Source organism: Lontra canadensis, unplaced genomic scaffold (genome assembly GCF_010015895.1).
Source record: "Lontra canadensis isolate GAN:19392208 unplaced genomic scaffold, GSC_riverotter_1.0 scaffold92, whole genome shotgun sequence".
Classification (NCBI taxonomy): domain Eukaryota; kingdom Metazoa; phylum Chordata; class Mammalia; order Carnivora; family Mustelidae; genus Lontra; species Lontra canadensis.
This window is the reverse complement of record NW_022631086.1, coordinates 7,424,012-7,448,646: the sequence shown is the minus strand read 5'-3', so window position 1 is coordinate 7,448,646 and position 24,635 is coordinate 7,424,012. Positions and strand designations below refer to the sequence as shown.

The window sequence follows — 24,635 nt, the reverse complement described above, 5'->3', positions numbered from 1 at the left end:
ATTTCTAGAACCAGTGCTCTGTTTGGTGTAAATACAGAAAGACATGGAAGAACATTTGGGCTCCGTGACGGAGCTGCAGGCGGCAAGTGTCCAGGCCCACGTCCTCAGCTAACTTGCAGGCCTGTGGCACTTGAACTTCTCACCACAGACTGGAACCCTGGCTTCAGTGCAGGGTGAGTGTCATGTCTGTCCACAGATTGGGGCTTTCCAGAACTTTCTGCCACCGATGCGCTGACTGTGAGCAGGAGTCCTCACCGGCTACGTCTTCCTCTGTGAAGAGGGTGAAGCAGCAAATTAGTAAGGGGTGAAACGCATACCCCTTACCAGCCTTCTCGGCTTTTTAAAATGAGCAACTTTTGTAAAAGTATTTTTAACCTCAAGACCATATGAAAATGCCAACCACTGGTGAGGAAGAGCAAGCCCCCCTCCACCCCAACACCCCAACTCCATACTCAGGACACACAGCATCCCTGAATTCTGTGCAGCCTCAAGAGCCCAAAGCTGCTGCCTTTCCCACAGTTTGAAAGAAGACATTTGGGGGGGGTTGGCTCTTCAAGAAGGGGACTTGAACGTCCTAACACAGAGGATGGCTGTGGTTTGGCAAGGTGGTCTCAGACCTGGGGCCAGATTTGCAGATGGAAAGGAATCCCTTACAGGACAGGGAGTGTGTCCTTATTTTCAAAGATTTACCCATTTATTTTAGAGGGAGAGCACAAGCAGGGGGAGAGACCGGAGACAAGCGGACTCCCCACTGAGCAGAGAGCCAGACGGGGGGCTGATCCCAGGACGCTGAGATCAGGACTTGGAGGAAGCTCAGTGGACTGACCGCGCAGGGGTCTCTGGAGAGTGAATCTGGCTTGTCTTTGGAGGTCCTGGAGACGTGCTTGTGTTTTTGGTTGGCCCGGTGTTTTGAGGGGCACCAATGGTAGGGACCAGGGTGAGCAGCCCTCCCCACGAAGGGCTCGCCCCGACGCGATGCCAGCAGCACTGAAAAGCATCACCCTTTTGTCCCGCTCTTAATGAAATACTTCTGAATTGCCATGTTTGGATTAAGACATTTTTCTTTTAAGAAATTAATCCTTTTATGATTGACGCCAGAGACAAAAGCACACTGTACCCTGGCCATTTTGAGGCCTGTAATTTTTGTTTCTTTAGCAGATCTAAATCTGATGTTAAGTGGCTGAAACACTTGGCTGTATTACCGCTCCATGCGGGGTAAGACCTGGATGCAGCAGCCTCCAGTTACGGTGGGAGAGGCCGTTTCCAAGCCAGTTAAATCACCTGCGAACGTGGAAGCATGACTGTCTTTTCAGTGGTCACCATGTAAGATCTCTGTTAAGGATAAAACATGCCACTTAGGCCCGATAATCTCAGACTTACCAGAACTGAGCCTGGCTTCTCCCAGCAAGCGGTCGTTCACACCAAAGACGGCCTGGTCCCAGACGGTTAATTCCAGGCTTGACTGTCTCAGCTGGGAAGGGCTCACGCCGTTGAACACGAAGGAGTGCTTCCACTGGGGACAAGCTTGCTTCTTCGCGACCGGGGACTTCAGTTTCAGTTTCTGTTGGTCTGGCAGAGTGAGACAGCTGCAGGAGGGAGACAGTGGCTCTGGAACGCCGGCCCTGCCCGGCCCCCTCCCCTGGTGGTGCTGGCCATTGTGGGACCAAGGGCTAGATCTACTCCAAAAGAAAAATTCTAAGGAGTGAGAATGCGAATCCTAAGATTGGCCATGTGGACTCTCCCTAGGATGTTCCGGATTTAGGGCTGAATTCACCAGACGCAGGGGTCCCAGGCCACTGTGCCCTTTGTTTTAATCCCCCTCCTTGACCACCAGGCAAAGTATGGCTTAGACCTGCCACTCAGGGACCAGGACTCTGCGCTCACATTTTCTCCCTTTAACCCTGTTCTCAGGAAATTAGGCCACATAACTTGCTCAAGGTCCTGCAGTAGTGGCGGAGTGAGGACAGGAATGCAGATCTTGGCATGGTAAGCCAGCCTTTCCCATTATGTCACTCACCAGGGACACAGTAGTTCTGTATAATTAATGGTGTTTGCTTGACTTTTGGAGATCGCAGCAACACCCCGATGGTAAGCATGGCCTAAGCAGAGCCTACCTTACTGTTCATCCAAGAGGAGATGCTCAGACAAGGGAACAGTACCAACCCCACTGCTTTCTCCAAACTCTGAGTCCGAAAATGCCGACGTAGTAACAAGGACCTAAAAGCTCTGGGTTTCAGGTTAAAATACAGTGTTCTGCATCTAGCCTCAGCAGGGCTAAATCCCACGAATTATTGGAAATCAGAGTCCTACACATGGTGTTGGATTTTCAGGGAAAAGCTAAGATACAAGTTCAGAATGGCTTGCACTTTTTGGTGCTTGCTGTAGTTTCTAGGACCATGTTGTATGTATGTACAGATTATCAGCAAATAGTTGATTAAATATACTACTTACCCCTTAACGAATGAGTTTAGGGTGCCATCTGACCGCACCGGCAAATTCTTGGCTCCCAGCACGACCAAACAAAGCTGACCGTTAGGGGATGGCCCATCTGTCCCTGGAAGGAAAGCCGGCATTTGCTGTGAGCCCTGCTTCACACAGAGCCTGCAGTGCCATCACCCCAAAACTGACAGCTCAGCGGGAGCCTGTGTGACAGCCTTGAGAGCCCAAGAGATCAGACAGGAAGAGTTGTCTATCCATAAGGGAAGGCGCTGCCCACAAGCTGTCCCCCTGCAAGGCCAACTCGGTGATGGGGGGGGGGCCGGGAGCGCTCCCTAAAATCCTGAGAAGCTACAAAGATAATAGGGAGCTGTGGAGAGGAAGGATGTAGAGGTTTTAGTCACGGGCAGGCAGTGGTTTTGGGGAAAGGAGGGGCCCCGTGACTCCTGTTCCAGGGTGTGGGCCACCGGGGGCCCCGTGAGCTCCGGCCCAGACTCTTCCTCTTTCAGGCAAGTAAGAGATCACTAAATACATCACGGGGTTCTGTGTTCTTCTTCACCTTCTTCTCTTCCACACACTCCACTTTCTTTAGTAAAATCTCCCATTAGGTCCTCGAGAGCCTGTCCTTGATCCCTTCTCTTGCTGGGCAGCAGCTCATGGAACTTGGGAGCGGGGACGCATTCACTCAGCGCGGCAGGCCCCTGCGCCTCGACATGCACTCTCGGTTCGCAAGGAGTCACCCTCCCAACTAATGCAGGTAGTTAGGGGAGCGCTCCCTCTTCCAGAGGGCCAGCAGCGGGACTGTCCGAGCCAGGCCCCGGGCAGGAAAGCCCCCGAGCTGGTGTCCTAAGAGCCCTGTAAAGTGGGCATCAAAGGCCTGGACTGCTCTGGTCCCTTGTTCCCTTCCAAACCATGGGTCCCAAGAACCCACTTTTCAGGCTGAGCTTTACAAATCTTGGCAAGTTACTGGAGCGCTGCAGGATTAGTGGGTGGCAGCAGGGAAGCCCTCAGCCCACCTGCTGTTCAGGCTTTGGAGATAGTGACAGATGGACATTCATGGGGCTGGAGGCTGCCTACCTTCTTGGGTCTCCTGGAGCTTTCTGGGCCCTGTAGGGAAGACCAGTTTGGCCCGGACTGCAAGTTCTCCATTATTGGGAAGAAAGCTGTCTTCGAGTTTCTCTGCCTGGAGGAAAGAGTCAGAACTCAGAGGCAGGATTCCTCAGCCCTCAGAACTTTCTGGGCTCCTCTGATTGCCCCAGCTCTGTCCGTAAGTGTCCCACATCCACCCCACCCCAGTCACTCTGCAGGCTGGGGAGTGCCGTGGGCTGGACTAGATGTGCCCGTGGCAGGACTGGTCTTTCTTCCATTTGTGGTGACTCTCTATTCCCACCCTGTGCCTTGAGGAGGTGCTCAAAGGCTCTGGCACAGTCCCATAGTATAGTCCTAAGAAAACTTGCACCCAGCCAGAGTTTGAAGAAGGTGAATAAAATTGAGCCCCTTGGGTCACCTGGGTGGCTCAGTGGGTTAAGCCTCTGCTTTCAGCTCAGGTCATGATCTCAGGGTCCTGGGATCGAGCCCCACATCGGGCTCTCTGCTCAGCAGGGAGCCTGCTTCCTCCTCTCTCTCTGCCTGCCTCTCTGCCTACTTGTGATCTCTGTCAAATAAGTAAATAAATCTTAAAAAAAAAAAATCGAGCCCCTCTAGCTCAGTGGACTCAGCGAGGACTCCTAGGAGAGGGCGGGGCTGGCCTCTGCCTGCTCTGCTGTGACTCTGCTTGGGCTCCTGACTGCCTCCCAGGAAGGAGGCCCTCACGTGCCAGAGGAGATAAAGTTGCCTCTACCCTCAGCTTTGGGAACCCTGTGCTAACCCCATGGGCTCCTCCTGTAGGTGCCGAGGGGGCAGGCCTATAAGCAGGACACTCCCAATCCAGCCAGGGGGTCTATAGCTGGTATTAGGAAGGATGTCTTTCAGCCTGGCACCTTCTGCTCCCCTTCCTCTTCCCAGCAGCCTTGTGGCGGGCTAATCTTGTCCTGAGCAAGGGGCCTAGAGGGAACAGACGGGCAGGGCACCCAAGTATAGGATCCTGGGGGAAAGCACACAGGCAGGGAAAATCATGAAAAGTGAAAATCAGGAAAGCCTCCATGGAGGAGGTGGGATTTCAGCTAAGTCTTAGGCACACTGTGGCTGGAAGGAAGCATGCCAAGTAGACATCCCAAGTGGGAGTCCGAGGACAGGCTCTGTCGAAAGGTCAGTATGGGGACCCAGAGGTGGGGCCGGGGCTGTGCAGAGCAGTGTAGAGAGAAAGGGGCAGGAGGGGTGGGACGGGGCGCCTCCCGGGCAGGAGACCCTTGGGCTTGACCCAAATGTAGCTGGAAATCAGAGACCTGGCATCAGCTCCCTGGCTTCAGAGAGGGCGGGGGAGGGGAGACGGCACACAGGCCTGGGACAGTCTCGGCCTTGCTGCCAGACTCTGGCTGCTAGGACTGGCGCAGCGTCCTCATTTCTTAGGAGATGACGGAGCCCACACTTCCTCCTCCCCCATTATCTCATCCGTCCTCTCTCCCAATCTCGGATCTTGGCAGAGAAAGTGCAAAGCAGTTGCTCCAAGAAGTGCCAGCTTTCTCCCCAGGCACAGCCTGGGAGCAGACCTAAATCAGCCAGCTCCTCCTCCCGAGGCCTCCCTGGTGGCCCGCCCTGAAATCCCTGGCGGTCAGGGCAGCCAGGCCCTCCTGATAGCATCTGGCCCAGCTGTTCTCAGCTGTTACCCCTCTGGGAGCGCCCGGAGCGGGCATGTAGAAACCAGAGTGGCCCGCACGACCGGGGCAGGCTGACCTGTGCAGGCCGTAGACTCTGGTGGCAGCCGTAGACTCCCAGGGCTCCCCCACTGGAACCAAGTGACCCTGAATTTGGGGAGAGGAGTATGTGGGCCCACAGGGCCATCACAGGAGGCCTAACCCCCTAGACCTGACCCAGGCTGATGCTCAGGGTACACTGAGGAAGGGGCTCTTGGGTACTTGAGCAAACCTGAGCAGGAAAAGCCCCCTAACCACCCCCCCTTCCCAGGAGAGCCTGGTGCGGAGCCTTTCCTCCCTAAGTTCCTACTGAAGAGTCCCAGCCAGGCAAGTCCAAGGCGTCCCAGGGTAGGTTTTCTCTTCTCAAATCCGTTTGAGAAGGGAGTTCTGCTTTCCTGGGCTGGGGGTGGGGGGTGGGGTGAGTGGGTGGTGTGAGTGCGTGGGGGGGTGGCCCACTATCAAACCACACCGCACCTTGGCCCTCAGTGGATACCAGCAGAAACACTGTGTTGCGCTGTCTCTGAAGTCCCATGTGGCCAGAGGGATGGTCACCTCTCCAAGAAACACCCTCCGGGCGAGCGTGCCCAAGTGCCACACAGAGACCTGCAGCCTCCGGGTCGCCAGCTGCCGGAGCTCCACCTGGTACTGCAGAGGCAGAGGAGAGGTGGTCAGTCTGGTTCTCGGCCCCCAGCTCCCAGGCCCGCAGCCCCCCGGGACCCGCAGGGGCCTTCCTCCTGCTGGCTGGAGCCAGCATCTCGGTGAGGTCAGGGTGGGCTGCGCAGCTTGGAGCGGTGTGGGGGGTGGTCTCTGCTTTCTCAGACACAGAACAACCTCCTCCACCAGCCCTGTGGCCGTGCTCCGCCTGGGGGAAGGGCTGGGCAGCAGCAGGGTCCCCTGGCACAATCCAGATCTGCCCCCTAGGCGAGGAGGAAGCCTCTCATCCAACAGAAGCCAAGCTCTGTCCCAGCTCAGGATCCGAACGTGCCTGGCCTGGGCTGTCCAGAAGTACTCAAAACTAGGGTTTTGTTTTTGTTTTTTAATGTAAAGCATGAGTTTTAGCATGGGCATTTGCCTAGACAGACAACGCATGGAGGGCAGGCAGGCCCGCGCGGGCGCTCAGGGTCGCCCAGAGCTGTTTCTTCACTGTCCCTCACCACAGGAGTCTCAGCGCAGTCAGAGGACAAGGAAGTTCCCGGCTCCAGCCGAGGGTGGGCCTCTGCTCACACAGGGACTAGAGGTCAAGGCCCTGGCTGGGTGAGAGTGCCCGTGCCCTTCCCGAAGGCCAGGGCCACAGCCGGGCTTCCCAAGAGCTGCTGACTCCACTCAGCCTCTGTGAGCCTGTTCCAAGCCTATTTGCTGGATTTTCTCAATAACGCAAAAAAGTTACGCTTTACTGAATGCTTGTTTCGTACCAGGCTTTCGGTTACATCACTCCTTTGCCTCCAGGCGCGTCTGGAGGTCAGTGTCAGCAATTACCAGTCTAGGGGTAAACACCACGGCTCGGGCTTCAAAGTTCTCTGCTGGGGTTAGCATCCTGGCTCCTCCCGGGACCGCCTGTCACGCTGTAAGCCGGGACCCTCGCCCCCACTGAGAGCAGCCACACTGGTTTGCCTGAGACTCATCTGATGCCCCCAGTGGCCTTCCACAGGCATGTGGAGAGGCTGTAACTTGTCTCCCTCGGTCTCCCACCCAGCCCTGTCTGCCTGGACCTCCCCCAACACACAGGCCAACGAACACCCCCCTTGGGGCCAGGCTGCCTTGCCCACTTGCCCCTCCTCTTCTTCCCTCTGGGATTATCTGCGCCCATTGTGGTCCGAAGCCACATCCCCCTACTGCCTTAGGCTGATTTTCAGTCCATTTCCCTCAAGTCCATGGCCCACTGCTTTTTTTTTTTTTAATCTTTTTTTCTTTTTAAAGGTTTTATTTTTTTTGAGTAATCTCTATACCCAACGTGGGACTCAACACAACCTGAGATCAAGGGTCGCACGCCACCCTCTGAGCCAGGGTCCCTGTCTGACTCTGCCCTGCATTCCTTTCTCGGTCTGTCTTTAAACTATGAGTTACCCAGTTGTTCCCTTCACGGCTGCACGGCCAGTCAGCTGCTCAGGCCACCGACTCAGGCACCGCACCTGCTCCCCTGAGAACGCGCTGTCCTAGGGAGGGTCACTGCCCATCCCCCATGCCCACCTTCCTGGGGCCGCCGCGTCCTCTGCATCCACCTGTACAGGGCGCAGCTCTGTCCTCTGCTCCCTCAGAAGTGCAGGTGTGCTTCTCAGGGGTCCTCACACTCGAGTGGTCCCTCTCTGACAAACAGGTCTTCTCCTTCTGGCTGACTGAATCCCTTTGTTTAAACGGACCATTTCCCCATCGCGGTCCCAGCAGGCTATGGGGTTGCCACAGCCTCTCATAAGCTCCCAGCCCTACAAACACAGACACCAGCTTAGGTGTCACATTCCACCCTTCCCAGGCCCGCTGTGGTGGTCTTCACAGGGGTGCCAGCTCCCCAGGGATGCGGGGAGGCGTCCCGTGGCACTCCCCATAGAAAACCCGGAGGATCGGTTTCTAGATTTTAGACTAGATGAGGGACGTGGACTCTCTTCAGTGTATCTAGAAAGTTCTCCGGGACAACTGAACTATCCACGATGTACTGGGTAAAAACCAATGGATAAAAGTTTTAGGAGATTTCTTTTAGATTCTGCCTGCATTTTAAATCAGGTGGTAAAAACTTTAAACATCAAAAAAAAAAAAACCTTAAAAAAATCAAACCATATATTATCTAAGATTTACACTCAGTCCTCAACTTCAACTCATTTAATAAATGTGAACTATTTGTTTCCCTGTTTAGTACAAAACACCTTAATTAAACATACAATGAGTGATTCTGGATATGAACTAAAAATGTGGGAGGGGGCACAGAGCTTTTCAAAACTCAGCAAATTCGTGAGCAAAACCAGAGGAAGACCAGTGTCTACTGACTTGCTTCCCGAGGGTTCTCAGATGGTGATCTCTTGGGCCCTGCCCATGCCTGTTGAATCACAGTCTTTTTAAAAAATCCTCTGGGGGAGTCCCAGGACCATAAATCTTTGAAGGTCTCCCAGTCCATCACGAGCTAGAGCCACACTTCTAAATACTCTCTAAGCCTCAGTTTCCCTGTTGGTAAATGAGGATTCTTATACTTAGCTCAGTGGGCACAGAAAGCACTTGGCCACAGCAGGGACACAGAAAACAATGGCTTTTATTATTTAACGAACGGGACTCCCGCCAGCTGGCCAGACAGTCCCCCGCTGGGTGTTCAGAAATGCCCCTACTTGCCAAGGAAGGCAAACCAAGCCCTCTCCTTGTGCAGTCTTGACACATGGGGTTGCTAGGCTGCGCAGCCCTGACCGGGTACGTCCCTGAGCATCTGGATGGTTCTTCCACACCTACCTCTGCCCCACAACCCAAACCCTATTTCTTAGCACCAGAGAAAGTGAAAACCCAAACAATTCCCCTATAAAATGTTTTTCGTAAGAGGACTATTTATTTTTCATAAAAGAAGAAGCAACCTAGGGCTGCCCCATTATTAGAATAAAGGAGTACTTTTGTGAAGATAGTAACTCGGTAGTTGACAGGGGAGCCTGCTTGAGAGCACCTCTCTCTGAGAGCCATAAAAATTCAACAGGACAAACCAATTTTAGAGACTGAGAGGCGGCCAGGTTCTTCTTCACCCCTTTCTCAGAAATCATTAATCAAGGGCCATTCTCAAGCCCGCCAGACTCGGCACTTTTCCTGTACAAAGGCTGAAATCTATTTTCTACCAACTTGCCACTGATTGACAGAGCCCTACAGAAACATGTAAGTGTCTATGCTTACATTTAACTGACTCAAGAGTTTAGAGGAACACTCTGCTGGACTCCGGCCCCGGGTGCCCAGCCTGGGACGGGCAGACTTCGCACACGAATATTTGTTTGTCCAGCCAGTACCTTCAAGGTCTCCTGGAAGGTTGGGTCCACCGTGTTCTTCTGGACTCCAGTCTTGCGCTTTCCCTGGGAGGATCTGTCAGGCAGCAGATAGGTCTTGACGTACCTAGTGGTCAGACATAGACAGGTCGAGGTGATAGCTCAGTGAGGGGGCTAGGGGGGTGGTGTGGGCAGGGGGACAAAGGGTTCAGGAGGAGGAGAATCAGACCTCAGCATTTTCTTTACCCTGCTTCCCAGGGGACTGGGGTTGACAAAAAGGGCTTGGTGGGGAACAAGGATAGCACTGGGTACACACCTTCTAGCTTACTCAGTCTTTGGGCAGAATCCTCTGGAACATTCCTGGAGGTGTAACACTCCCTTGCTTTCCTCCTGCCCTCCCCCTCGAATCTACATCGCTCATTACCTGCGATGATTTGGGGCATGACCACGGACCCAGCGGCTGGGCTGTTGGGGCTCCACGGTGGCAAGTTAGAGAACCTGCCTGGATGTGGAGGTCCTGGGCCAGCCTGTCCTCCCTCCACCCATCACTTCCTCCAACCCACCGAAAAAAAAAGTGGGAAGAAAAAGTATATGCCTCACCCTTTACTTTGCCCTTGTGGGGCCCGTCCACCTGCATTCTCCCCATCCCCTGAAATCCTGTTCTAAAATGACCCCTCCAGGGAGGTCCCAACGCTGCCCTTCCTGGCTCACAGCTTCAGCAATGGCAATGACTACCGGTTCCGGTAACAGCTGGATCCTGTGTTTTTGTCCGTTCTGACAACCTCTGCCTCTTGACTGGAGAACCTACATTATTCACCTTGAAAGTGACTACTGATCAGGAGGGACTTACTTCTGTCATTGGCTACTTGTTTCTGCGTCCCTTCTAGCTTAGGGTCTCCCATTTACTGCAGTACTATAGTCATTCTTCTGTGTTTATTTACTTTTTAAAGATTTGTTTTAGAAAGACAGACAGAGAAAGTATGCGAGAGGGGCGAGGGGCAGACGGAGTGCGACTCAAGCAGATTTCCCCATTGAGTGTCGAGCTGGAGGCAGGGCTCCATCTCACAACCCTGAGATCATGACTGGAGCCAAAACCAAGAGTCAGCTTAACCAGTGTAACCAACCGAGCTGCCCAGGTGCCCCCATATTTTTGCATTTAGCTGAATTTTATGATAAAATGTTTAAATTCCATTCTCATTTCTTTTTGTGTATGTTCTGTAACTGTTTTCTTTGTGCTCACCAAGGGGATTACATCTCCTATCCTAGAGTTATAAGGCTCTACTTTGAATTTTAACCATCTCAGGTCAATAGCAAACAAAAACTCTGCTCCTTCCTGGTGCCAGCCTTACCTTGTCGCATTGATGAGGTTGTGAAACGACGCCTTCCTACCCTGGGTAGCCAACATCACAGACTAACCCTTCTTTTAAGTGTGTTAGTCTCTTAAGTTAGGTCAAAGACAAAGTGTGGAGTTACAGATCAAAGTTACAGCAGTAATTAGAGACAAAAAATTTTTTAAAATATGTAAGACGCAAGTACACAGCACTGTTAAATGGTACTAGCTTTTATCACTGCCCGTGTCTTTGCTTTTCCTGCGGTCTTTCCTACCGCACATGCCCTTGACTTGCTGTCTGTCTTCCCATTGCACCTTGTGGGGGCTCCCTTGAGCATTATTTCTTGCAGGACAAAGACCCTCAGCTTTTGTTTATCTGAGGATGTCTTAGTTTCTCCCCCACGTTTGAAGAACAGCTTTGCTGGATGTAGGATTCTTTTTTTTCTTTTTTCTTTTTTAAGATTTTATTTATTTATTTGACAGATCACAAGTTGGCAGAGAGGCAGGCAGAGAGAGAGAGAGGGAAGCAGGCTCCGGGCTGAGCAGAGAACCCATCCCATGTCTCTAGGATCATGACCTGAGCGGAAAGCAGAGGCTTTAACCCACTGAGCCACCCAGGCGCCCCATGGATGTAGGATTCTTGGTTGTGACAGGGTCCTCCCCCTCTTAGCACTTTGACTCTATCTACTGACTGCCTCCTCGCCTCTAAAGGATCTGCCGAGAAATCTGCTGCGAGTCCTCCTGAGGACCCCAGACAGGAAGGGGATCCCAACAGCTGGAGGAGATACCACAGCGGCTGCCTGCCTCTGGGTCTGCCCCTCTGTGATCAGAAGCTGTGGTCTGCAGCCAGAGCACACAACCCTCATATCTGGAGGACAAAATCCTTTTTTTTTCCCCCCACACTGACCCCAGCATGCTGTGTGTAAGCGGCTCCGGGAACACTGGCACAGCTCCCTGCCAAGTGGCTGGGAGTGAGGGGACGGAGAGCTGCTACTGGGGTAAGAGCGGATATTGACTGAAATTTACCCCAGTGAACCGGCCAAGCCTTCCGCTGGAAGTTGCAAGCCTCCAGGAGCCGGCAGTTCCGAAGTGGTTTCGCGAGACAGCTTCTACCAGTGCAATCACTGTCTTACAAGGAGAGACCACTTCCTAGGGCTTCCCATCCTGTCACCCTCCCAGAATCCTCTCCGGGCTGTTCTTTTAAAAAGTACTGAGTATTGCTCCAGTAAACATTTCACTGGTGGGCAATTCAGTTCGACACTATCATGGCTTGATTTTGCCGAGGTGGGGAGAGTTGGAGTAGTCCCTGCTCTGGGGCTAGAGAAACCCTTCAGCTGCCTCCCATAATGCCCTGGGTGTTCTGCTGGACACCCAGCTCCGGCTGGTCAGAGCTCCCACCTTCCCCAGCATCGTGCCGCGCCCGGTGGCTCACCACCCCCAGTAACCGTCCTGTGACAGACCTCATGAAATCTTGTCCTGTGTATGAGCCCTGAGTATTTGGCCAAAGCCTCAAGGGGGTCCCCATGCGGAGTTTTAGGTCTATTTCTCTGTGTACTCTGTGCCTCACTTGCTTACTTTGTGTCGAATGTTTGTTATGTTCCAGACAACGTTCTGAAAGCTTAATATGGGCAAATTCTGGAAAACGCCGCAACAATCCCTTGAAGGTGGGGCTACTATTTTCCCTGTGTCACAGTGAGGTATGGAGAGGCTGCGTGACTTGTCCAAGGTCAACCCACATAAATGGTGGACCAGGGTTCAGTGTCTGTACTCTCAGCCACCTCACTACAGTCCTTTTGAGAATTACAAGAGAGGCTCGGCGTGCGCGAAGAGTCGTGGGCAGAATAAAGGTCTCTGACGGGGCTGGATGGGAGTCTGAAGAAGGCACAGGATTATGGTTGCTACTTGTGGGCGTGGCGTAGGGAAGATAGTCACCACCCAAACATGAGGAAAGCCTCGATCTGGGAAAAAGTCAGGGGATAGCTTTGAAACAACGACTATTCCAATTTTCCTGAGCCAAAGGTATAAGTTGGGGGACTAATAGAAGTTAAGAAACCAGAAGGACAAGAGGAACGCTGTTATGGAGACCTATAAATGCCACATACAACAATGTATTTCATCTGTCCTGCCCTGAGGAGCTACTGATGTTTTCAGAGCCAAGAAGAATTTGGCTTTCTTTCCCATCCCCTTTCCCAAGCAGGTAATTAAAACATTGTGCTCAAAGTTTTCCATGTGAGAAAAAAGAAAGGCCACGGAAAATTAGTTCCAGTTCTAAGGGGAAGGGATCTAAGGGGAAAAAATTCTAATAGATAAAAATAGAGAAGAATATATTTATAACCTTCAGGTAGAATCTTTCTACAGACTCAAAATACATTTTAAAAGAAAAGACTGACAAATTTGACCTCAAATTCTCTTCAAGGAAAGCCAGCATAAACAATGTTAGAAAACAAGTAACAACTAGAGTATATACAAAATACAATCAATGAAGAGCTATATTCAAAAAGGGTTTAAAAACCCCCACATTCCTGTAAATAAATATTAAAATGGCAAACAACTGAATAGAAAACTGCCAAAAGATAGGAGTTCGGGATGTTTACAGAAAGAAACCCTACGTGTCTAATGTGTGTATGTATGAAAAGCTGCTCATCTCTGTTTGCAACCAGGGAAATGCATGTTAAAGTGGGGAAATAGTATTTCACATCAGCTGGAAAAAATCTGTAATCTGTTTACGGATTGTGTGACACAGGTTTTTGGTTTGACTCTTCCTCTGTGGGAAGTCAAGTTTCCCAACACCATTCATTAAAGTTCATCTTTTCTACATTGATATCTAATAGCCCCTTGATCCTAGAAGTTCCCAAGCAGGCCAAGTTCTGTGTCTGGACTTCTGATTCCGCTCGACTGACCTACTTACCTATCCTTGCATCAATAAGCCACTGTTTGAACTACTACTGGCTTTAAAAATCATTCTCAATTGGTCTTTTTATAGTTCTACTCTTTTAAACAATTGTCTTGGTTATTTGGGGACTTCTGCTCTTCCGAATAAACTTTAGATCCCACGGGCCTACCCTCAATCCAAAACTCAGGGAAAAGAAACTTACGGATTGCACTTTTTCTTCTTTTCCTCTCCATAGGCAAGATTCTTACAGGCCTTGATGCATATTTCTAAAGAACAGGTTTTGAAGCAATAGCGAACGGCAAACTCTATTTCTCCAGTGACACTAGCATTGTCAAAATTGCCCATCTCTGTGCATGCGCTGTTAATGCTAGTTAGACTTGCCTGAAATCAAGAAGGACAGATATAATAAATTATTTCCCAGTTAGTCTATTTGCCGCAGTTCTGGTTTCGAGAGATCAAATTAATCAAAATTCACACAAAACATGCATCCTGACTCATAGTAAGTTAATAATACACCAGCTTGTACTTTGCCAAAATAAGTTGCCACACAGCCTGTCCGAAGGAGATGGGAAATCCTCGGAAAGTCAGTCTTGCCCAGATATGGTGTTTGCTGAGCAATGAAGGTTACACAATCTCATTCTTTAATACAAATCAGTTGGGCCGAAGTGGATTATCTCCTGCGCAATTCTGCAGAGATAAGTCTCAGAAGGGCAGATAATACTGGTGGCAGGAAGAGCCTTTCGGAAAGCCGCAGAGTAGGGGTGCTAAGTCACACGACTGGGAGTCAGATACAGCTGGATTCCAACCTGGGGCCTGCTACTCAGTAGCTGTGTCGAAGTCCACATGGAAAAAAAATCAATACTAGTCTCATGGGGTCACGGTGAGAAGTGAGTGGAATACAATGTGTAAAGTATGTAGTCAAAGACAATAAATTCTGTTTACATTTTTATGTAATGAAATGAAATTAATGAAATGAAACAATGTAATTAAATGGAAAACAGACCGGCCACCATTAGTTTAGGGCGCTGTGAGCTCAGGTGATGAGGATAAGGAGCGTGGAAAGGCTGTGCTTAAAAAGACACACAGCTGCTGTCTCACTGTTAACATTGCTTGATATTTGCCCCATTCCCGGGCAAAAATCTCCGCACTGACTCTCTAAAAATAGGGAAGCCTGAATGATTTCCACTGCTAATTCGCAGCGAGATTCTCCACGCCGTAAAACATCCTGGGAGGAAACGAAGAAGAAAGTCTGGGGCTTTTCCTCTCACTACAGAGCAAGCAAAACCCAAACCAAACCAAGCCAACAGGTCATCAGAAGGAACTAACAGCAGCCCAGGGGCTCGGAAGCCAAGGGCTGGGTTAACTAATGCCAAGCACACAACCACCTTCACCGCACCCAGTCACAGGCTCTGAAACACATCTGCCAACACCCACACGGTTGTTTGCGTGGAAAACAACCTTTACATTTCACACTCACAGAGGGAAGGAGCGGGAAGACCGCGGACTCAGCGAGGTGCCCACGGGAGAAGGAGGAAGGGTAAGGATGCCGGGCAGAAGGCGCACGTTGCTTGCAAGCAGAGCAGGGGCGGGAATGCAGGGGCTCAAAAGTTCCAATAATTAAAATGGGATTCGTCCCGGGACCTCACTTTGGGCCATGTCAGCTTGGGCTGAATTACAGAGACTTTTCTGCCAAGAACAAACAGAAAACTGAATTAAGTCCCAAACAGTTTCAAGGTATCGTGGAGCTCCCGGGACAGCCAGGACGAAGGGTGGAAGCTACTAGAGAGAGGAGGAGCACAGTCCACGAGCCTGATGCTCTGAGCCGTGTCTCCCTCTGAGGCATTTGTCCCGCCGCGAGCAGACCCATCTGGAGGACAGAGGAGTCAAGCTAAACGCAGCAACCGTGGGGCCCAGAAGCCAAGGGCTGGGGGATGACAACTGGTGTCTGGAGCCCTGAAGGCACACACAGCTTCGGCAGCCAAGTTCACAGCGAACGCGGAAAGGCACCAAAGTGGGAGACACACTAGAGGCTTCTTTTCCCTTCAAGGGATTTGCTGATTTGGAAGTTCTCACTGAGCAGCTGAGAACACTTTCTAAAGTTGTTCTTCCTAGAGAAGCCCACCATAGAGAGGAGGGGCTCGGTGGCCTCCAGACTTTCAGTGGGGACACCCCCCCACACACACACCCAGCTTCCTTCTCAGGAGTGAGAGTCCGCGGGAAATGGGGAGGTCCTCACAAAGCATGACAGCCCACTTTGAACGAGCTCGACACCAGATGGGTAAAGACTGTTTACCTTCACTCTAGCTGACTGCTGGAAGTAAAAGAACATTCTCTCTGAAGGAGGGTCACACCCTCCTCTTCGAGCTGCACGTTCCTGCCCCCACTGTATCTCCAGCACCCAGCTCAGTGCCTGGCTCATGGTAGATCCTCAGTAAATATTTATGAAGGGAATAGAGAAAGCACTTGAAGTACTTTGATTCTGGAGTGCTCTGTGTAAATATTATGGCATGAAGGGGCACGCGGTCTTGTGCCTGAAGGAGCCACAGAACTCAAGGGAGAGGACTCACTCGGGTGGTCGTCCTAATCTTCTAGAACTTTCTTAAGGCATTTAACTGGATTCCAGAGGGAAATAAATGTATTTATTTTTAAATAAAACTACAGGTAGTCACATAATAAAATTGCTGCAAATCAAGACAAAGATGAAAAAACATAAAGGCAGAGAAAGGAAAGATATGCTATCTTTCATGGAGGAAACAAGTAAGGGCAGGAGAGGGTGGGTGCCGGGGGGTCACTCGGGGGTCGCTCGGGGGACTGGCTGCTTCTGTTCAGGAGGGAAAGGAGGGTAGGCTGGGTACAGATACAGTGAGGTTAATTTTGGTATCAGGAAGATTAGACAGTTCTGAGGGGATTCCCTTTTTTTTTTTGGAAAAGTAAAAAGGGATTTTTTTTGTTGAAAATGAGAAAGAGCAGGATAGAAGACCTGAATGAGTTTTGAATGAACTGAAGAAGGTGTGAAATGGATGTTCTGAGAGCAGGAAACCGGGCTACCCAGAGAAACGCAGCAGGCCCAGGACCGCTGGCCCTTTGGATGACAAGATGGGGCAGACCTCACCCCCGCACTCTCCCACTGGCCATGAGGTCGCCCTCCTGCGGGGTGCGGAGAAGGTGCCCCTGGCTCATCCAGCTCGGCGACCACGATTATAAGGAATCCAGAAAGCATTAGAATTACTCATCCTTCATCTCATAAATCCATTAGCAGAGCTCAGAGCAGGTTAGGACCCTCCCAGAAGCTGCACAGAAATCAGAAGTAGAACTGGAAGAGGACAGAGGTGCGGAACGCCCCAGGCCGTCAGCTTACAGTAGTAGTAGTAGTGTCTATGCCCGCTTAGCCAGGGAAAGGACAGCCTCAGATAATGAAGGGACAGCAGAGCACACCCTTTGGTCAACCACATTCCTGAGATAATCCATGTCTCTATCACTGTTGCCTTGGGAAGGTTTTCTGGTTCTATTTTCTTTCTTGGAGCAAGTTGCAACTTTGAGCAGCACCTGGAGGCAAGCCAGCAGGGCTGGCCCAGAAAAGCCACTAAGAGCTCAGCCTTTTTCATTCGAGCCATTGGTGCTGCTGGAGTTTGGAAGAAAGTAAATCTGAGCAAAAGCAAAGGAGAACTAGCTAAGGCAGGAGCATTTGGTGACTTTCTCCGAAGGACACCAGTTAGCTACTGTAACCACAAGCCAGCCTTGATGACCTTTCCTTTTGCAAAGGCAGGAAGCGGGGGGTGGGGGGTGGGGGGGTGGTCAGCGGAAACCACTACTACAGTTGACCTTTGAACAGCACGGGTTTGACTATGCAGAATTTTCCAGTAAGCACAGTACAGTGCTGTAGATGTGTTTTCTCTTCCTTATTATTAACATTTTATTTTCTCTAGCTTACTTTATTGTAAGATCGTAATACATTTTACATATAACATTCAAAATACGTGTTAATTGACTGTAAAGGTTATCAGTAAAGCTTCCAGTCAGTAGCAAGCTATGAGTTAAGTTTTGGGGGAGTTGGACGTTATGCACGAATTTTTGATGGCACAAGGAGTCAGTGCCCCTGAACTTCACATTGATCAACAGTCAACTGTATTCTTAAAAAACAAAACAAAACAAAACAAAAAACTCCTGATCGCCAAGAGCACACTGAGAGCATTACTCTAGAGTGGTCAAAATGGCGGCCACGCAGCCAGACAGGCTTTCATTCTACTCTGGGTCCCAACACTTAGTGGCTGTGTAATCTTGAGCAGTGTTCTTACCCACTGTAGCTCAGTTTCCTCATCTGTAAAATGGGGATCTATTTCACAGGATTGGGATGAGGCTCAGTTAGTTAATGCATGTGGAGACTTAGAACCATCCTCATGCATAGTAAGTATAGGACATTCATTACCATTTGGAAAACGCCAGACAGTGTGGCCATCCTTTGTGAGCTGAGCGACTCATTTCCTTTGTTTTTCTCCTTTTTGTCCTTTTTACTATGATACATATATTAAAAGTACATCTCATGGATACGGCTAAATAGTAATTCTAGAAGGAACATCCATGTGCCCACCACTCAGCTGGAGTAAAAGAACATTAGCGGGACCTCAGAAGTGCCCTGGGGCCCCACCCCTGTCCGATCCCCTCTTTCTTGTCCCTAGTGAATGCGGTTTCAAAGTTTCCTGTTATTCACCCTCGTTGTTCGTTATGGTTTTAGTACATATGTATATATCCCCCCAAACAACATATTGGTTATTTTCACCTGATTTTGGAATTTGTAATTAGAATTCCTCCCGTGCACATATTGTTTTTTAAATTCATCAGTGTGGTCAGCTGTGGTTGGTGTTTACTCCTTGTCACTCCCAAACAGTATTCCGCTGGATGAACAGGCCAGAATATGGTCATCCTTTTTTATCGTTGTTAACAAAAACACATTCATACGGGTAGATCACTAAATGCAGTACTCTTTTAAAAAATCAGCGGAACCCAGACAAGCTCAAAAATATTAATGGAAAAATGAAGGATTTCCACACACACCTGTGTGATGGGCCGAGGGAACGTTCTGAGCCAGTCCCTCTTTAGAAGCAACCAGTGGGGCGCCTGGGTGGCTCAGTGGGTTAAAGCCTCTGCCTTCAGCTCAGGTCATGATCCCAGGGTCCTGGGATCGAGCCCTGCATCGGGCTCTCTGCTTGGCCGGGAGCCTGCTTCCCTTCCTCTCTCTCTGCCTCTCTCTCTGCCTGTCTCTCTGCCTACTTGTGATCTCTCTCTGTCAAATAAATAAATAAAATTTTTTTAAAAATTTAGAAGCGACCGAAACGCCATGATGACATCCCACGTCTCAAATTCATGTTTAAAGAAAACACCTGGGCAGTTGGATTTTTTTTTTTTTTACTTCTTTGATTAATAATCTGCTCCCTCTCAAACTTCAGCCAACCTCTATATCTCAGGAGTTCCAACTTCATGTGATCACTCCTGCCAACCACAACACCTTCTGGCAGGAAAAATGTAAACTGCATGAAAACACTGATATAGATGCATTCCTTTTCAGATTTTTTTTTAAAGAAGTATAAACAAAATTAAAAACCAGATAAGAACTCTGGTAGGAACTTTTCTCCTGTAGGTAGTCTAAAAAATTAATGTATTTCTTCACACTACCAAGTTCCACTCCGATTGGATTTTTCTTTTTTTGAGGGGGGGGTAAAGCAAATTATTTTTTCCTCCCCAAACATTACATGTTTATGGAAAAAAATACAGAAAATACAGATGAGCCCCCAGAAAAATTTTAAGAGAAAAGCATAACCCCATTATTTCGTGGTCAAATTTTGGTAGCACCCCTTTGCTTGTTTTGCGATGTCTATAGCCATTTTGTTTTTAAAAACATGTGCTACTGTAATACTATTTGACAACCTTCTGTGTTCATTTACCAAGGTGTATTTTCTATATTAATAGTCTTCAATGTTATTTTTCATAGCTACATTAATTCCTCTGAATAAATGCACCAGCAGCTTCTGAGAACTCCTGCAGCTCCACACCTTGCCAACGCTGACCCCATCACTTCTAAACTTTGCCAAGATGACCCCAGAAACAGCACTTGCTTTCATTTTGCTCTGATTTAACCACCTGGGAGGTTGAGTGTTTCCCCTACTTATGGCCCCTTTGTATTTTTCCTCTTGTAGTAAGTAGAGATTTAGTGAGCTTTTTGCCGCTCTGCGTTTCTGCTTCCTAGAGGATGTCCACGTCTGTCCGAAGAACAGGCAACGTCTTCGGGCTAGAAGCAATAATCACTATTTGCTTTGTGGGAGTTTCGTTTCCTCAAACACTGCATCAGTCTAAGGGGAACAGGAGAGGGTTCATCGTGGAATAACTCAGCCTCACCAGGATAACTTGAAGGGCACAAACCAGAACACACCAGAAGACTGGGAGAAGGGAACCGTGTTGAATTTGAAGGGAACCGCCCTAAGAAGCAGAGCCCGGGGGAGAGGAACACACCCCCCCGCTTCCCACCACCACAGCATTTCCCACCAGTCGGAGAGGTTTCCTAGGTGTGGGTCCACCCCAGGCAAGTGCAGCCAGGGCACCCCCTCCCTTGGAGAGCTACCAAAGCCAGCCCACAGAGCCCAGGCTTTGACTCACACGGCTCCCGGGGTTGAGTCAGAGCTGCTCGGAAATCGATGAACCAGATTTCCCCATTTGTGAAATGGGCTCACAGTAGCCACCTGGCAAGATCGTTTTGCAAATGACTGCGGGGAAGCACCTGGCTCAGGGGTTTGCACACAGCGGGCTCTCGGCGACAGCAGGTCCGCAGGAGCCGTGCTGGGGTCCCGCCGGTTTGACTGCCCTGCTCTTCCGTGGCAGGTGCAGCTCGGGCACAGGCATTGCCCCAGGCAACACCCAACCGGGCAACCGCTGACACAGCGGGAGGAGGGGAGGACAGTATGAGTGTCAGAGAGAAGGGAAGGATGACGGCGGGGCAGAGCAGGGCAGGGGGCAGGCTTCCCGGACAAGGAGGCTCTTGTCGGACTGCAGAGGCCAATCTAGTAGGTCTGGGGCGGGGCCAGAGATTCCCATTTCTGGAAGGTCCCCGGTGATGCTGCTGGGCCCCCACGGTGTGAGGAGGGTGGGCGCAGAGCAGCGGCCCACTCAGGGACCGGTGGGGTGGGGGCCGCCAGGACTTAGGGGACTGAAGCAAGGACTTCCGTTAGCTATCCTTCAGCCTGCAGTCTGGCCTGCTTCTGTCTCAACTCTTTAATGTTCCACCAGATATGCATGTAGTTGGGGGAAGGGAAGTCTATCATTTTCTAAAGTGAATGCCATTTTCTGTAAAACCCCAACCGCCCCAATGCACAGAGGGGTCGAAGGACTTGCTCTGGGTCACACCAGAGGAGCTGGAATGCGAACCTGGAAGACGGTTTCTAGAAGCTGAGCTCCTCACGGCTCTAACCCACAGGGCAGCGGGTGCATTTGGACTCTCGAAACAGCCCAGTGAGGTAAAAGAACAAGCCTGATACCCATTTCCTTGATGAGGACTCTGTCATCTGGAGAGTCTTTGTGATTGTCTGAGATTCTTTAATAAGTCAAAGAGCTATGACAGGGAGGTGACCTCTCATCAAGGCTGGGTCACACCACAGGCCACAGTCTCAGGCATGAAGTCTGCATTCCTTCGATGTTTTCAAATAAACAGACGAATGACAAAGAGGCCTGCCTCTGAGCAGAGACAATCTTTAAAATATTTTGAAAAAGAAGAGCACAGTCAGAGGACCCAGGCTACCTGACTTCACGGCTTCCTACAGCTCCCAGGACAGCGTGGTCTCGCCCCAGTACACACGGCAAGGTCCGCAGAACAGAGAATCCAGAAAAAGACCCACCCTTACACGGTTACTTGATTTGCAACAAAGATACCAAAGTCAATGGGGGGAAATGAGAGTCTTTTTTTAAAATAACTGCGTATCCATGCAGGGAAAGCAGACAGCCTACACCACTCACAACATCCGGGAGCCAGAGCACAGACCGTGCGGAAAAATGAAACCTTCATTAAGCTTCTAGAAGAAAACAGGAGGATGTCTTCATGTCTGGTGGGTCGACACGACCCGAAAGTAATTGCAAGAGAAATATCTGATAAACTGGATGTCACTGAAAGTAAAAACTTCTCATCCAAAGAGACCATTATTTTATAAATTACTATCTGTCGGTATAAAAGAAAAGCCATCAAAGTATAGCCAGGTTTCCCCAGCTCGCAGGTAGGTAAAATATTACCACCAAGTTCTGCTGTCCTGTTCCTGTTCATCCCCCAGGGCACCACTTCCCTCCTCCCCTTGCTTACCCCCTCCACCCCGCTCCAACATCACGCGGACAGGCACGCGTCACGTGTCCAGGGAATTAGCAGAGACTCACGTGTCTCAAGCCTCCAGAGAATAAAGCGCTGGGCGTCGGCCTGGATGAGAGATTCTCAGTCTTCGGAACAGGATTAGGAAGGCGTTTGGGACTTTCTTGGTTGAGAGGTTTAAGAATATCCGGCGCGCTCGCCTTCTGGAAGAGGAGACACAGAGTTAATGATGGGGTCCAGGTCCCAGCGTGACTTTGTTCGAGTGAGGGAACTACAGCAAGCACGGCCTGCATCTGTGGCCCAGCGGCCCTCATCTGCGAACTTGTGGGTGCTGAGCAAGGAGCACACCCCCGCGGGGGCCTGGCAGGCACCAGCAAGCACTGGGATAGTCACAAACGGTGGTGGGTGGATGGCTTACGGATTAGTAAGTCTTAAAGAGGTGAAGTCCACATTTTGACCTTGATAATGATCCTTGCAATAAATCACATGAAATACAATATTTAGCCTATCAGTTTGAGCTCCAATGTGCCTATAAAAAAGGGAAAAATCAAAATATGTCTCTGAGTTTTATCAAAATACTTCAACAGTCAGTACTTCTACAATGTACACAGCTGTGCTTTCCAATGTGGTGGTCACTAGCTGCTGGTGGCTATTTAAATTTAAATTCCCATTCATTACAAGCAAATAGAATCAACAAATTTAGCTCCCCTGTTGCCCTAGACAAGTGCTCAGGATCCACGTGTGGCCGTGGTTAGAAACTTCCCTCGAAATGTGTTAGCATCCCACAAGAAACACAAGCCACAAGGCAGGAAACCTCTTGCCAGCTGAAGACATGAAGTTCGTGAATCTAGGCTCTAGGTTCGGATGCTGGGTTGGAAGTGGAACTTGGAAATATCACATTTGCAGCATAGTTGTAGATTTCAGGAATGAAAGACGGAGAATATTAGCGAACAAGTGAAAGACGTGATTAGTTCCAGATGACTCTTAGGGTTTATGCTCTCGATCCCCAGAGCAGCAGCTCGGTTCCATCAGGCATTTGCTAAGCAACACCATCTTCGACCCACTGCTCTAAGTCTTGGGGCAGAAAGCAGGGTCAGAGGAGAAGGGGAAGGAGGAGAAGATGCACTGTCTGCCCTCCCCCTGGAGGATCTCACCTAGCTGGTTGGAAATTAATACACCATTGAAATGGAGGCACAAGCCAAGTCAATGGGAAAGAGGAGAGGGAGAGCTGATGCAGAAGGGGGTGTTGAGATGATCTTCCAGGGTAAAGTAGGATCTGAGTGGGAGGTTGAAGCCTGGGTGGGGAGAGACTCAAAGGTGGGGCATCATGAGCGGAGGTCCCATGATGACGGTCAAGTACAGAGCATGTTCCTACACCTGCTAGTGACCCAAGCAACCGCAGAGACTCAGGAGGCCAGATTCCTGACATGTCAGGTTGTCCAGAGACCAGGCAGCTTGGGGACACAAAAGAGCGGGTCCAGGGGAGGAGGCAGGGGGCTGGAAGACTTGCAGATCCAAGGGGAGGATTTCAGGGATGAAGGATGTTTGAAGAGGAGGAAAGACTCACCTAAAATTAAAGAAATGCAGAATTTTAAAAATTGTCTATCAAATTAGCAAATATTAAAATAGAAAGTGTAACATTTAGTGCCTGCAGGGGTGCTGAAAAGCGGGCTACTCTGCTTCTAGTGGTGGGGTAAACTGAATCAACCCCAGAGGAGGGCAGTTTGGCAGCATGAATTATAAGCCCTAAAAAGTCTCTGTAAAAAATGACAATATATATGTATTGACATGGAAGGAATTAAAATATAATGCTAGAGTTTCTTAAGAAAGTAAATTACAAAAGTGGAGGTGTGGCACGATGTCATTTTTTTACAAAGATTTATTTATTTGAGAGAGAGAGAGAGAGCGGGAGGAGGGGCAAAAGGAGAGGGAGAGCTCTTAGGCAGACTCCCTGCTGAGTGCGGAGCCTGATGCAGGGCTCAATCTTAAGACCCTGAGATCACGACCTGAGCCAAAACCAAGAATCAGAGGCGTAACCGACTGACTCATTCAGGCGCCCCATGATGCCATTTTCGAAAAGCAAGTGACATATGGTGTATTCCAAGTGACGGTCCTGGGTCGAAAAGCGAGTGACATATGGTGTATTCCAAGTGACGGTCCTGGGTCAACACTGCTAGCTTTTCCTTCCCCTCCACCTCCTCCTCCTCCTCTGTTTTCTAAACTCTCATTAGTGTGTAGGCATGGGCTTTATTATATATAAAAGCAATAAAATCATTTTTGTAATTAAAGAGAAGAATGGAATTCTGGTCAACTGTGTCAAAGGCGACAAAGTCAATGACAAGAATGATGTTCAAATTGGCCACCTCGCTCTTCAATCAGGGGTGCCTGGGGATGCCCCGGGGAACAGTGTCGCGCTGACATGGGGAATGGACTGCATGGAAGCTAGGAGTAAACAGGAGGGAGAGCAAAGCAGGACAAATGCAGTGATAGCAAGAGCAGAGGATGTTTTCATGGATGTGGGCCGGGACAAAGAAATGGAAGAGCAGCTTGAAGGGGATCCTTCAAAAGATGCTGCCTTCGTTTTTTAAGGTGAGGAAGATCAGGGCATTCTTGCAGGTTGAGAAGAAACAGAGACGGGAAAAGCATCGAGCTGATGGAGGAAGGTCCCAGAGGGGAGAGAGGAGGATGGACCCTGTGCCTGGGAGGGCTCTACCTTGGGAAGGAACATCCATTTCTGAGGCAGGAGGAGAGGATGGCTAACAATCCAGAGAAACTCCAATTGGGAGGAGTCAGAGGGCTCTCCTACCGTCAGCCTCCACCCTCTGAGTGCAGCAGGGGATGGCCTTGGAGACTGGAAGATTCCATTTGAAATAGCAGACAAGGCAACCATCAGACCAGGATAGAAAGA

General features: G+C 50.0%; 1 protein-coding gene across 4 annotated transcripts in view; it reads right to left on the bottom strand.

The window, feature by feature from the left end:
• Window positions 1-69: 69 nt before the first annotated feature.
• SYTL3 (synaptotagmin like 3) overlaps window positions 70-24,635 on the bottom strand; it is a 74,611-nt gene continuing 50,045 nt past the window's right edge. For 2 of the 4 annotated variants that reach the window (XM_032836470.1, XM_032836472.1), the window contains 8 exons: window positions 21,796-21,930; window positions 13,592-13,770; window positions 9,191-9,293; window positions 5,703-5,873; window positions 3,514-3,619; window positions 2,452-2,554; window positions 1,381-1,586; window positions 71-270 (listed from right to left, as the gene is read on the bottom strand). In XM_032836470.1, the coding sequence (XP_032692361.1) occupies window positions 164-270; window positions 1,381-1,586; window positions 2,452-2,554; window positions 3,514-3,619; window positions 5,703-5,873; window positions 9,191-9,293; window positions 13,592-13,770; window positions 21,796-21,930 (1,110 nt within the window). In that variant the 3' untranslated portion in view covers window positions 71-163. Of the gene's footprint in view, window positions 271-1,380; window positions 1,587-2,451; window positions 2,555-3,513; window positions 3,620-5,702; window positions 5,874-9,190; window positions 9,294-13,591; window positions 13,771-21,795; window positions 21,931-24,635 lie in introns of all 4 variants that reach the window. The other 2 variants (XM_032836471.1, XM_032836474.1) reach the window with 2 other exon arrangements.